We start from the raw sequence: 12,589 nt of genomic DNA, 5'->3' as shown, positions 1-12,589 counted from the left end.
TTTCCTCTCACAACAGACTAATCAGACTAACACACTAACACATCAGACACATCAGACTAAGTTCTAACTACGTCCCCACGTCTTTCACCAGGGTGCGGTTACATACATATACTAGTCGTGGCTGCCCCCCCTTGACTGTGCTGGTAATCGAACTACAGCCATTTTGTTTCCCTTCATTATTCAGCCTGACGTCGTGTTCATGTTTTCTGATTTCTGTTTTTGGAGGAGAGGGAGCGACTGAGGGACTGAGCGGAGAACAACCAAAGAAATATCCTTGATTTAAACCTGACGACCTGTAAAACTAAAATACAGATTTTCACACACCACAGATTAGATGCTGTCTGCAAAGGAACCTCCGTCGTTATAATCCAACACACACATATGGAATTATCCACGATCATAGCTCCCGTATTAACAACACATCTATTTCTGGCCATGCGTGTTAGCTGATGTGTAGCAGCTGCTCTGGGACCCAGAGAGGCTTTTAAACAGTGTAAACAAACTCTGAAAGCAGGGAGATGGTGTTACACACTGTAGGTTAAATGCAGGTTAATATGGACGACTGATAATTGGATTTTAAAGTACCCCATGGAGCTTTGTTTAAATGTACCGTATTTTCCGCACTATAAGTTGCACCTAAAAACCTTCAAATGTCTCAAAAGCCGACAGTGCTCCTTATAACCCGGTGCTCCTTATATATGGACCAATATTGAGCCACAACAGGTCTCCAACTACGGTGAGCAGCCGCCGACTCTATTTTCCCCCGTAGAAGAAGTAACGCGCGGTGCATGTTGAGATATACGACTGTGTGAAGCGTGCTGTTTCATTTCCATGTGTGTGTTTGTGTAAAGAGCCCAAAATGGCTCCTGTTAAGAGACACGCTTACGACGCAAAGTTTTAACTCAAGGCCATTAGTCACGCAGTAGAACACGGGAATAGAGCAGCAGCCAGAGAGTTTAACATGAACCAATCAATGGTGCTGAAGTGGAGGAAGCAACAAGACGACCTCCCCTGACTGTTTTGTTGACGTTCCCTTTAGCGCAGCTCCATCTAATGGATGCAGAACGTAACCCCAGCCTCCACTGTAGCGTCTGTTCCATGCGCCTTATAATGTGGTGCGCCTTATATATGAAAAAAGTTTCACAATAAGACGTTCATTGAAGGTGCGCCTTATAGTTTTGTTGTTGTTTCCTTTTTGCGTGGCTACGTTTCCTTGTGCGTTACCTCGACTGTCTATCAGTCGATCAGCTAAACGGGGTCTGCTCATAAAAGCATGGCTCCATAGTAGAGATGAAACAGTAAATCATGATTATAGGGACCAAATTATGAACGCATTATTGTTCAAATGTGCTGAAAATATTGAAAAGGTTCGGATACACTCCACAAAACTAACCCTCATTTCTGCGCCTGCATCTGGGAGATGCTGGACACTTAGTGATGGACGGGATTTACATCCAGTTTTTCAAAGTGAGGTAGTCAAACATGGTTTAAATTAATAAACAGTAACACTAACCATCAGTTTTATCATTTAACTGGTAACTGTTTCATCTCTACTCCATAGTGCCACTTGTGATAAAAACTCCACAGAGTACCTTCAACAGCAACATTATAGAAAATAAAGAAGCATTTCAGTCTTTTCTTTGCACAGACAATCTGACTTTTGCCTTGAAAAGACACCTGCTTCTTTGTTTAAGTCTGGCGAAAATCGACCCCATTCTTCCCGAGTCTGTTTTAATAAACTCCTGATTCGCCAACTACGTTACTGGTGCTTTATTTATGCGCTTTATTTATGTGCAGGGACTCTAATCATGCTACAATCATGCAATATATATGTACTGTGCTCTACTGTAACTTAGTTCTGCAGGAAATGCTGCTACATTTCACTGTGGTTTACTGTGACGTATCTCAGTAAAAATGCTGCTACACTGTACTTTACTGTAACCTACTGTCACTTAGTTCTGTAGGAAACGCTGCTACACTTTTAAAACTGTTATCACTTATTGCTCCTTATCACTTATTTAGTTTGTTTTTATTTTATTTCAATCTGCTGCTAAACTGCACGCTGCGTATTGTTGTATATTGTATAAACCTGCGTTTAACCACAATGTCTGTTGCACTCTGTCACACTTAGTTATTGTTTGATTTATTTTACGTTAGCTTTACTTTGTTTGATTTATGTTTTTTTATGCTTATTGTCACTCTGATCCTCTTCCACCTTTGTATTGAAACTGTTGCACAATAATTTCCCTCGGGATAAATAAAGCTTCTTGAATCTTGAATCTATATTACAATAATGGTTAAAAAATGACTTTTTGGATGCGTTCAGCGCATCGGCCCAAGCTAATCAGTGTTAGCCCTTTGGGGATGTTAGCGTCTCTCCGGGATTTCTCCATATACGGTTGATTGACGGAAAAACTCTACGGCTTATTTGATGTATTTTCATGCTGAAAAAGACCGTGGGGTCCATTTTCACCGGACTTACACTTCAAGCCTTCAAAAAGTGGTTTATAATCTAAGCTACTACACTGCATAAAGAAGAGGATACTACCTTTATCATGTTGTTAAAAGTAGGACACGTGCACAAACTACAGTAACGTTAGGTGAAATTAAAAAAGGCTGTGACGTGATTCATTAAGGGACTTGTTTTCAGTTCTTACTTAAAGCCAAACCACGTCCTGTAGAGCCTGTGAAGTTGAAAAAAGGAGTGGATGAAATATATTAAATAATTAACATTTTAAGAGGAAAGAACTGGAAATCAAATGTAAAAAGAATGATATGATTTGATAGGAGTGGATATGATGATGTTGCTCGTTTACCTGCTGTCATACGTGTCGGAGTTCAGGTCAAACTTGTACGTGGGCTGAAAGTCCAGAGGTCCTTCCTCAAACTCCTGCAGCAAATCTTCTTTCTTCTTCATCACAGTCAGCTGAGAGCGACAACATGCACATTACATTACATCTCATCTCATCTCATCTTCAGTCTCTTATCCGGGGTCGGGTCTCGGGGGCAGCAGCTTTAGCAGGGGACCCCAAACTTCCCTTTCCCGGGCCACATTAACCAGCTCTAACTGGGTGATCCTGAGGCGTTCCCAGGCCAGTGTGGAGATCTAATCTCTCCACCTGGTCCTGGGTCTTCCCCGAGGCCTCCTCCCAGCTGGACGTGCCTGGAACACCTCCCTAGGGAGGCGCCCAGGGTTCATCCTTACCAGATGATCCTGAACCACCTCAACTGGCTCCTTTCAACGCAAAGGAGCAGCGGCTCTACTCCGAGTTCCTCACGGATGCTGAACTTCTCCCCCTCTCTCTAAGGGAGACTCCAGCCCCCCTCCTTATCCAGTTATACATGAACAATGACTAAAAAGATTCTGCTCACTCATGCACAAAAGGGTTATCTATGACCCCTCATATAAACAGGAGTAAATGATGCTGTTTAACAGCTGAGTTATGGTCAAACCTGGTCTTTGCTCCACAGCAGGTTGTAGGTTTGATTGTTGATACAGGAGCGGACGAAGTGCATGCCGTGGTCCTGAATTCGGAAGTTGAGATCTCCAAACCAAAACACCAGCCTGGACCGAGGGGAGATGCGTTATTATTAGAGATAATGAGGCTAACGTCTAAGCTAACAAGGTGTATTTTTCTGTTTTATAATGGAAAATAAGTGTAAAACTAAGTCCTGGCAGTTTGTGAGTCTATTTTGTGTGTTTATTAGAGTAGCAAACTCGTCGCTCTAACACATTCCCGGCATCTGTTTGTGGTTGTGTCTACTCACCTGTGGTCGACGATCCCCGGAGCCTTTTTACAGTCGAAGGTCTGCGTGTCCAGGATGTGCTCGAACTCATCCACTCTCTCCGTGGCGTAATTCATGTGAGCTGCCAAGTGACAGTTGAGGAAACACAGCATGTGTCCGTAGAAAGACAGACGGACGGACACGCCACCTTTGTTACCCTGGGAGACAAAACGGGAAGAGATGAGGACACAGAGGACAAATCTTTAAGCTGTGTGAGAGACGAAGCGATGCTTTCACAGTCGAGATGGAAACACAATGATCAACTAACGACAGGTGCAAGAACAGCAAGTCAAGTGTCAGGACTGAGGACTGACGCTGCGATGCCACCGGTGCGTATGTGTCTGTTTTACGTCATTGAATGCCGATAATGTCACAGTTCGTGTTTAATGAAGTCACAGCGTCGTCGTCATCGTCTCTTAGTCATGGATAAAAAGGTTGTTGGCGAACATATTACGCCAAAGTTAACTTTATGGAAATGAAATGAAAGCACCACGATGTTGATCCCTTATGTGTGTATGTGTGTGAGTGTGTGTGTGTGTGTGTGTATTTCTCACCCAGTAACCGAAAATGCCTGTGCGTGTGTATGTGGCCTGGATGTCTCTGATGAAGGGGACGTGCTCCAGTTTGGAGAAGAAGAGCAGCAGCAGACCCTGCATCCTGATGGACGACACCTGAAACACACACACACACACACACACACACACACAGCACAACTTAATACTGGGGATGGGAAAATAATAATTTTTATCGTGGATTCAATAAATGAATCGTAGTGTATTCCCATTATTGGGATAATGGTATAATATAATATATAATCATATCGTTCCATGCCTACATAATTAATAGTTATCAAGGATTTAAACTTACTACAACAAGTTGTTATTGTTTACCTCTGAAAATGTGGGTGCAAGATAATAGGATACTGGGATGCAGTATGGCAGGGTTTCAGAAAGATAATAAGATAAAAGAAACCCAAATCTTGTAAGACACTTTATTTGGGACATTTGACACAAGATATAACACAAAAAGAGGATGAGTAACCGCTCAACACTTCAATGACATCCATGCCTGGAAGTGACTGACTAGCCTGTAGCTTCCTGCAACAGTGTCTACGGAGGCCGCAAAGTGCGCACCGTGAGACGGAAAAGGAGTTATGAATCGATTATGAATCTTAGGGCGCATTCACACTGTCCTTCCGCACCGGGCCAAAACAGATTTTTCAGCTTGAGCCTAGTGCATTTGACCAGTGTGACTGCGGACAGCTGGCCGTCCACGGCCCGTCTGAGAGAGGTGGGCTTTTGTTAAGCGCGTTTGCACATGTACGAGCACGAGCGAGCGCACGTGTACGAGCACGAGCACAAGGCATTACGACGGTTCTGACATAATTTATGTGCGCCTGTTGGGACATAGAAAATAGAAGGAGGGACCATGCGCGGACATTTCAAACAATGGCGGTGAAAGGTTCACGTTGGTGCGATGCGGAGGTGGAGTGTTTACTGCAGATTTGGTCGATGAAAAGATTCAAAAACAGTCGACAAGACGCACAAAAACTCAGAGGTCTACGGAAAGATCTGGAAACAAAGCCACGCATCGCCATGACGTCATCAATGCGTGTGACGTGTTACGGCGTGATGACGTATAGGCAGCAAGAAGCATTCTCCGAGGCCCAGGTAGTGTGAGTACAAACGGGCCTGGAGGGGGGGACAAGGACCCTAAAGCACGGGGCACGGTGGGGAAGGACAGTGGGAGTGCGCCCTTAGAAGATAGCCATCGCAAATTTAACATGAAATGATTTTTTAGCCCTCCCCTGTGGAAGAAATGTTGGTACTGGAAAGAATTACACATAAACTACGGTTACAAGAGACACAATGTCAGGAAAAATTGGAAAAATGGACAGAACACAGCAAGACGACGCCACCATCACCACTGGACAAAAGGTCACTGATATGAGGACGACTGCTTTGTAGAGTGTGTAAAACCTCATGAAAGCAGAAAATGTGTGTATGAGGCGGTTTGGAGAAGACTTGTACCTTAATGTATTTCCGTGGTGCGAGTGTAGCCATGAACAGCTGACTCCATGGGTCATCGAACACAGCGTCGGACACGAACCTCAGCGGCCCCGAGTACACCTCCTGCAAACTAACACACACACACACACGAGGTCTCAACCGTCAGACACAAAACACTGACCTCCCAACAATCAATTCCCATCAGGCTCCGCCACCGCCACCGCCACTGCCACCGCCACCGCCACCTACCCGATGACGTAGAGGTCTGGGCTCTTCGGGGAGTTGAGGTGGAGAAGCGAGGTCACGTCATCCGGAGGATCAGCTGTGGCCACGTTCCACGTCACCATGTGTAGCCTGCGGGAACAGAGGATGGAGAACCTTAAAAAGGACCCCTTCTCCTCTGACCTATTTTTCTTCATGCGGATGATTCAGCTAATCTTGTGTCTCATGAAGATTAAGCAGTGGTGGGGAAAGTCTTTGAGAGAGGAGCTTCACGTGATGATGTGAGCGTAAAAGCCGGTACAGTGCTTTAGCCCTGTGCTGCGACCGCAAGCATGTCGGGAACTAACCGCCGACTGTGGAGACATAACGACATCAGTCATCCTTTCAGATCTGAGACATTCATGAGGTTGAGTTATCTGTGTGACAGTAAAAATTCATTCATTCATCTTCAACCGCTTATCCCGGGGTCAGGGTCGCGGGGGGGCTGGAGCCGATCCCAGCTGACATCGGGCGTGAGGCGGGGTCCACCCTGGACAGGACGCCAGTCTATCACAGGACACATAGAGACGAACAGAGACAGACAACCATTCACACCTAAGGGCACATTTAATCCCTACTACTGCAGGGTAGAGATTAAATGTCAAATATTAAATGAATCACCAACTATTTTGATAAGAGATTTACCAGTTTGAGTCATTTAAAAAGTCAAAAATCCTCTGATTCCAGCTTCTTAAATGTGAATATTTTGTGGTTTCCATCTTCCTCTACGGCTGTAAAGTCATTATGTTTTAGTTGAGGACAAAACAAGACATTTACAGATGATTTAAGGACATTTTATAGACCAAACAACTAAATCTTAATCTATCTATTAATCGACAGTGGAAATAATCCTCTTCTCTTCAATCAACAACAATGAAAGTGTGTTTTGTCGGCCAAGTCACTGAAAAAACACATGTAGCCTGTTAAAAGAGGAAAGAGTACGGAGATGAATAAAAGGAGAAAAACGCAAACTCTCTCATCAGCTCTTCAGCGAAAAAGGTGACATTTGCTCTCCACCTGAAACGGCCCTTTTTCGGCTTGTTGGCACTCTTGCCACAGACGAGGAAGGCGTTATCCAGAGCCTTGATCATTTCCCCGTGCAGCTTGTTTTTGGGGTCCAAGTCGTCCACGCACGTCATCAGCTGGTGGAGGCGATGGCGCAGAACCAGCTTGCTGCCCGTCGACTGCGTGGCGTCGCTGGAACGGCTGTCGGAGCGGACGCGCCCCGCGGTGCCCAGCAAGTGTCTGATTTCATCCATTTCTGGCTCAAAGGTGTTAAACGTCGGCCGTCTTCTACGCTTGGATTACACGGAGAGAATCAAATGAAGAGCCGTCCGGCGTTTCGGTTGTTTCTACAGAATCAGACCACTGAGAGAAACGGAGGAATGTCCTGGCTCCAGGATTTGGGCGCTCCAGAATCGATTGGGCGACTGACTGAGCGTATAATCTCATTGTAAAATGTCTCAACAATAGGCCTATTAAAAAATTGGGAAATCCAACTTGCGAGAGTAAAACATTAAATCTCCTTCCCTTTGCTGAGCACTGGGCTTGTTTTTCCTCAGGCAACACATTGTTTATTCCTTCCAAATCCGCATTAGGTGTGAACATGTTGGGCAACCTAATCCACCTGCCAGCATGCAGACTGATGTGTAGACTGGCACCAAGTTTAGTCTCTGAGTAGACGTCGACCTTTAGGGGTTTTTCTGTGGCAGATGCCGATATTTAGCAGAGCAGGGGCCTCATTACGCGCTTGATCTGAAAGTCTCATCTCATCTCATCTTCAGCCTCTTATCCGGGGTCGTGTCTCGGGGGCAGCAGCTTTAGCAGGGGACCCCAAACTTCCCTTTCCCGGGCCACATTAACCAGCTCTAACTGGGGGATCCTGAGGCGTTCCCAGGCCAGTGTGGAGATCTAATCTCTCCACCTGGTCCTGGGTCTTCCCCGAGGCCTCCTCCCAGCTGGACGTGCCTGGAACACCTCCCTAGGGAGGCGCCCAGGGTTCATCCTTACCAGATGATCCTGAACCACCTCAACTGGCTCCTTTCAACGCAAAGGAGCAGCGGCTCTACTCCGAGTTCCTCCATTTTTTAAGAAGAGAAATAAAGGTTTTTATTGCAGGGCTGCAGAGGCGAGGAGGAGTGGAAACCAGGGTTTAAGAGCGCACTCCCACTGTGCCTCCGTCCCGTGCCCCGTGCTTTAGGGTCCTTGTCCCCCCCTCCAGGCCCGTTTGTACTCTCACTACCTGGGCCTCGGAGAATGCTTCTTGCTGCCTATACGTCATCACGCCGTAACACGTCACACGCATTGATGACGTCATGGCGATGCGTGGCTTTGTTTCCAGATCTTTCCGTAGACCTCTGAGTTTTTGTGCGTCTTGTCTGTTTTTGAATCTTTTCATCGACCAAATCTGCAGTAAACACTCCACCTCCGCATCACACCAACGTGAACCTTTCACCAACATTGTTTTAAATGTCCGTGCATGGTTCCTCCTTCTTTTTTCTATGTCCCAACAGGCGCACAGGAAATGACCTCAGAACCGCCGTAGGCCTCGTGCTCGTACACGTGCGCGCGCTCGTGCTTGTAAATGTGCAAACGTGCTTCACAAAAGTCCACCTCTTCCAAATGGGCCGTGGACGGCAAGCGTACCGCTCCCAGGCTCCCATGGTTGCACTCACACTGGTCAAACGAACAAGACTTTAGCTGTGAAACGTGTTTGGGTACGGTACGGATGGACAGTGTGAGTGCGCCCTAAAAATGCCTCGTCATGGGTGCAAACTGCTTTAAAAACCCCATAAGAAAGGGAAGTCCAACCTGAAGCTCTCTCCCTCGCGGTTTCCCTTCCTCACACTGAGGTCAGACGGTTCCTCGTTCTCCTCCATCGTCTCCACTCCTGAAAAGGCAACAAAGCATTTGCAACTTGAGACGAGCTCGGCTTCTACCACACAAATATTACACATCTAACACGGCTAAAGAAGTACATTTAAAATACTGCATAATATAAAGTATACCCAGTCAGTAGTACCATTGCTACATTTATAGATGTTGAGGATTCCTGCTGCTGTCAGACTTTACAATCAGCACTGCTCCCAATAGACTATTGACCTCATCCTGTACCCTGCACTGTGCAACATGCCTGTACTATGGGCACTTCTGTTTTTGCACTATTTGTCTTATTTACTCATATTTATCCACTCCATATTATATTATTACAAAACAAACAGAACAAGAACAACTGCACTATATCATGTGAATATGTACATATGTCTATTTCTATTTCTTCCCTTTTTAAATTTAACTTCATTGCTTATTTTTGACCTTATTTTGTAATATTCTGTTGCTGCTGTGACAAAAGACTTTCCCCGTCTGCAGGACATTTAAGGTTTAATGATTTTCTGATTCTGACGTCACATCTGTTTTTTTTGTCGTGATGCATCAAAGACGTTTCGGAGTGATGTTGAATCTCATTTTATTTATGCTGCTAACTGTCCCCTCTCTGACCCTTAAAGATGTGATTTGCTTCTATGTTAACCCAGAAGATAATGCTTTACAACACCTGATGAACTTTGTTATCCGACACACAAAAATCTTTATTCACAAACAAAGATTTGCAAAATTTGTACCTAAACTTGCTCCTTTCCTCCTGGAACTGAGCTCTTTGCTTAATTTTGTTAAATAACTAAAAAGTAAAACCTTACTAACTCATTATGACCAATTGAAGTTTTCCCCTGAAGCCCCTGTTTGAGATGCCTTTTTTAAAATGAAGTATTATTTACTTAATTGTCTGTCTTTTGGGGGTTTTTTTGTACTCTTTGATCTTTGATTTACTTGTTAATTGTGTCACCAATTGTGTCACTGATGTGCTGTTTATTGCGTACCTTATATTATTGTAAATCAAAATTGTTAATAACTTACAACACAGCTAGAATATTCCTAAAATTAATTACACAGAGAAATTTCCGTCCAAAAACTCTGTCAAAAAATCCGATCTAAGTTGAAACAATACAACATTTAAAACTAGTAATAAAAAACTAACCAAAAGAATTAATTTATGCACATTATATTAACAAATTAGGTAAATCCTTGTGTCTGTTCATATCTGTATGATTATTTTATTGTGTTATATTATTGTACAAATGTCCTGTAATGTTGTTTGTTGTGCCTACATTTCGATATTTGAATATACGTTTAAAAACCTCTAATAAAATAAGAAAAAGTAACAGTAAATATAAGCCATTGAACGCAACACTCAACTTCAGCATTGCTAACTTCTGCCGACACTTGTTTGTAAATTAAAAATTGTTCAATTAAAAAAAGCAATTGTAACTTACTCCACAGCTAAAGAATATTCATTAGAAAATGAATTACAGAGAAATTTCCCTCCTATGACTCTGTCAAAAAATCAGATCTAAATTTAAACAATACAACATTTAAAACTAGTAATAAAAAACTAACCAAAACAATTAATTTATGCACATTATTTTAACAAATTAGGTAAATCCTTGTGTTTTTTAATGACTGTGTTAATATATATCAATATTTTAATGTGTTATATTATTGTACTAATGTCCTGTAATGTTGTTTGATGTGCCTACATTTCGCAATTTGAATGTACATTTAAAAACCTCTAATAAAATAAGAAAAAGTAACAAAGTAACAGTAAATATAAGCTTTTGAACGCAACACTTAACTTCAGCATTGCTAACTTCTGCTGCCACTTGTTTGTAAATTAAAAATTGTTCAATTAAAAAAAGCAATTGCAACTTAACAGCTAAAGAATATTCATAAAATTAATTACACAGAGAAATTTCCCTCCTATAACTCTTTCAAAAATCAGATCTAAATTGAAACAATACCACATTTAAAACTAGTTAATAAAAACTAAACTAAACAATTAATTTATGCACATTATTTTAACAAATTAGGTAAATCCTTATGTTTGTTCATGACTGTGTTAATATATATGAATATTTTAATGTTTTATATTATTGTACTAATGTCCTGTAATGTTGTTTGATGTGCCTACATTTCACAATTTTAATGTACATTTAAAAACCTCTTATAAAATAAGAAAAGTAACAAAGTAACAGTAAAAATAAGCTATTGAACGCAACACTTAACTTCAGCATTGCTAACTTCTGCTGCCACTTGTTGATGAGGCTAACCTTTAAGCTAACTAGCTGCTACATAGCATATTTAATATCTCACTGCAGCAAAATAGATTATTATATGTTATTAAATAGCTGACAACATGAATTTACACAAAAAAACACAAATAACAATATCAACATATGTTAGCTAGCGTTTGTTAAACGGTGGTAACCATAGCTACGTCACTCAGCTAGCTTAAATTAGCTTAATGTTTCCACTTAAACACTAACACTCGGATTAAAAACACGTATTAATGAGAGTGTGTGTGGTACACTACCTTAAATGCTTTTGTAGCACTTGTTTTCCTTGTTTATCTACTTTAAAACAGACAAACAGACCCGCAGCAGCACACTGACAGACGCTGTAGCTAATGTTGTTGTGGTTTCCGCCCCTTATCCCGGAAACAGTTCATCAGCCTTCAAAATAAAAGCGGAACAAAATATGGAAGTCCATTTCCGCTTATGTTATAAAAACAAATCCTGTATGCGTATGGAAGCCCTGAATGGCAAGAATGAATGTTGTGTTTTTAACATAATCCAATAGTCCGGAGTTGTTTATGCTTTGTCTTCTCGCAGGTCTCTGCTGATGGTGGTGGTGCCTGCTGCCGTGGTCCTGCATGACGCTTCCTGCTGCTATTATAATCTAACACCTTAGCTGTGCTTGTTTCTACTATTCTGCTGTATTAACTGCCATAACATATAAGTCATATTCACATTACTATAGATATTATTATAGTTACTGGAAGTGTGTCTGTCTCTGTCTTTGTGTCAGTCTTTTCTCTCTTTCTCTCTCCTTCTCTTCCTCCCCAACGTGTGCAGACAGATGTCCGTCCTCCACAGAGCTGGGTCTGTCTGACGTTCCTGTCTGTTATAGTGAAGGTTTGCGTTGCCACCGTACTCTACGGGGGAATTGTTGGGTCTGTGTAAATCATAAATAAGTCATAGAGTGTGGTCTTTACCTACTCTGTAAAGTGTCCTGAGATAACTGTTGTTATGATTTGGCACTATAAATAAAATTGAATTGAATACATATATCAAATGCAGAATGCCAAAAATACCAGAACATCCTAGATACGAAGTCATTTTGTGAGAAAGTTTCACATTGTTATGAAATATACGGAAGCCCTAAAAGGCCAGCTTTTTCACGCATTGTTGGCCTAAGTGTACCTCCTATACCAGGGCTGCCCAACCCTGCTCCTGTAGAGCCACTGTCCTGCATGTTTTAGGTTTCTCTCTGCTCCAACACACCTGAATCTGATGATGTGCTCGTTATCAAGCAGCTGAAGCTCGTCACAGGTTTAAAAATCGTTAGACTCAGGTGTGTTAGAGCACAATATGTAGGACAGTGGCCCTCCAGGAGCAGGATTGGGCAGCCCTGTCCTATAA

At 42.6% G+C, this 12,589-nt stretch overlaps 1 protein-coding gene across 1 annotated transcript in view; it reads right to left on the bottom strand.

The window, feature by feature from the left end:
• Positions 1-7,315, bottom strand: part of LOC310946845 (inositol polyphosphate 5-phosphatase K-like) — a gene marked incomplete at its 5' end in the record, with an annotated part of 23,477 nt that extends 16,162 nt beyond the window's left edge. Inside the window, 8 exons of the mRNA XM_083913412.1 lie at positions 2,658-2,684; positions 2,817-2,926; positions 3,454-3,565; positions 3,769-3,944; positions 4,341-4,457; positions 5,817-5,925; positions 6,045-6,149; positions 7,074-7,315. Of these exons, the coding sequence (XP_083769538.1) occupies positions 2,658-2,684; positions 2,817-2,926; positions 3,454-3,565; positions 3,769-3,944; positions 4,341-4,457; positions 5,817-5,925; positions 6,045-6,149; positions 7,074-7,315 (998 nt within the window). The remainder of the gene's footprint in view (positions 1-2,657; positions 2,685-2,816; positions 2,927-3,453; positions 3,566-3,768; positions 3,945-4,340; positions 4,458-5,816; positions 5,926-6,044; positions 6,150-7,073) is intronic.
• Positions 7,316-12,589: the final 5,274 nt, after the last annotated feature.

Source organism: Echiichthys vipera (genome assembly GCF_963691815.1).
Source record: "Echiichthys vipera genome assembly, chromosome: 5".
Taxonomy (NCBI): domain Eukaryota; kingdom Metazoa; phylum Chordata; class Actinopteri; order Perciformes; family Trachinidae; genus Echiichthys; species Echiichthys vipera.
Note: the sequence above shows the minus strand (reverse complement) of the source record. Positions and strands in the feature narration are given on the sequence as shown.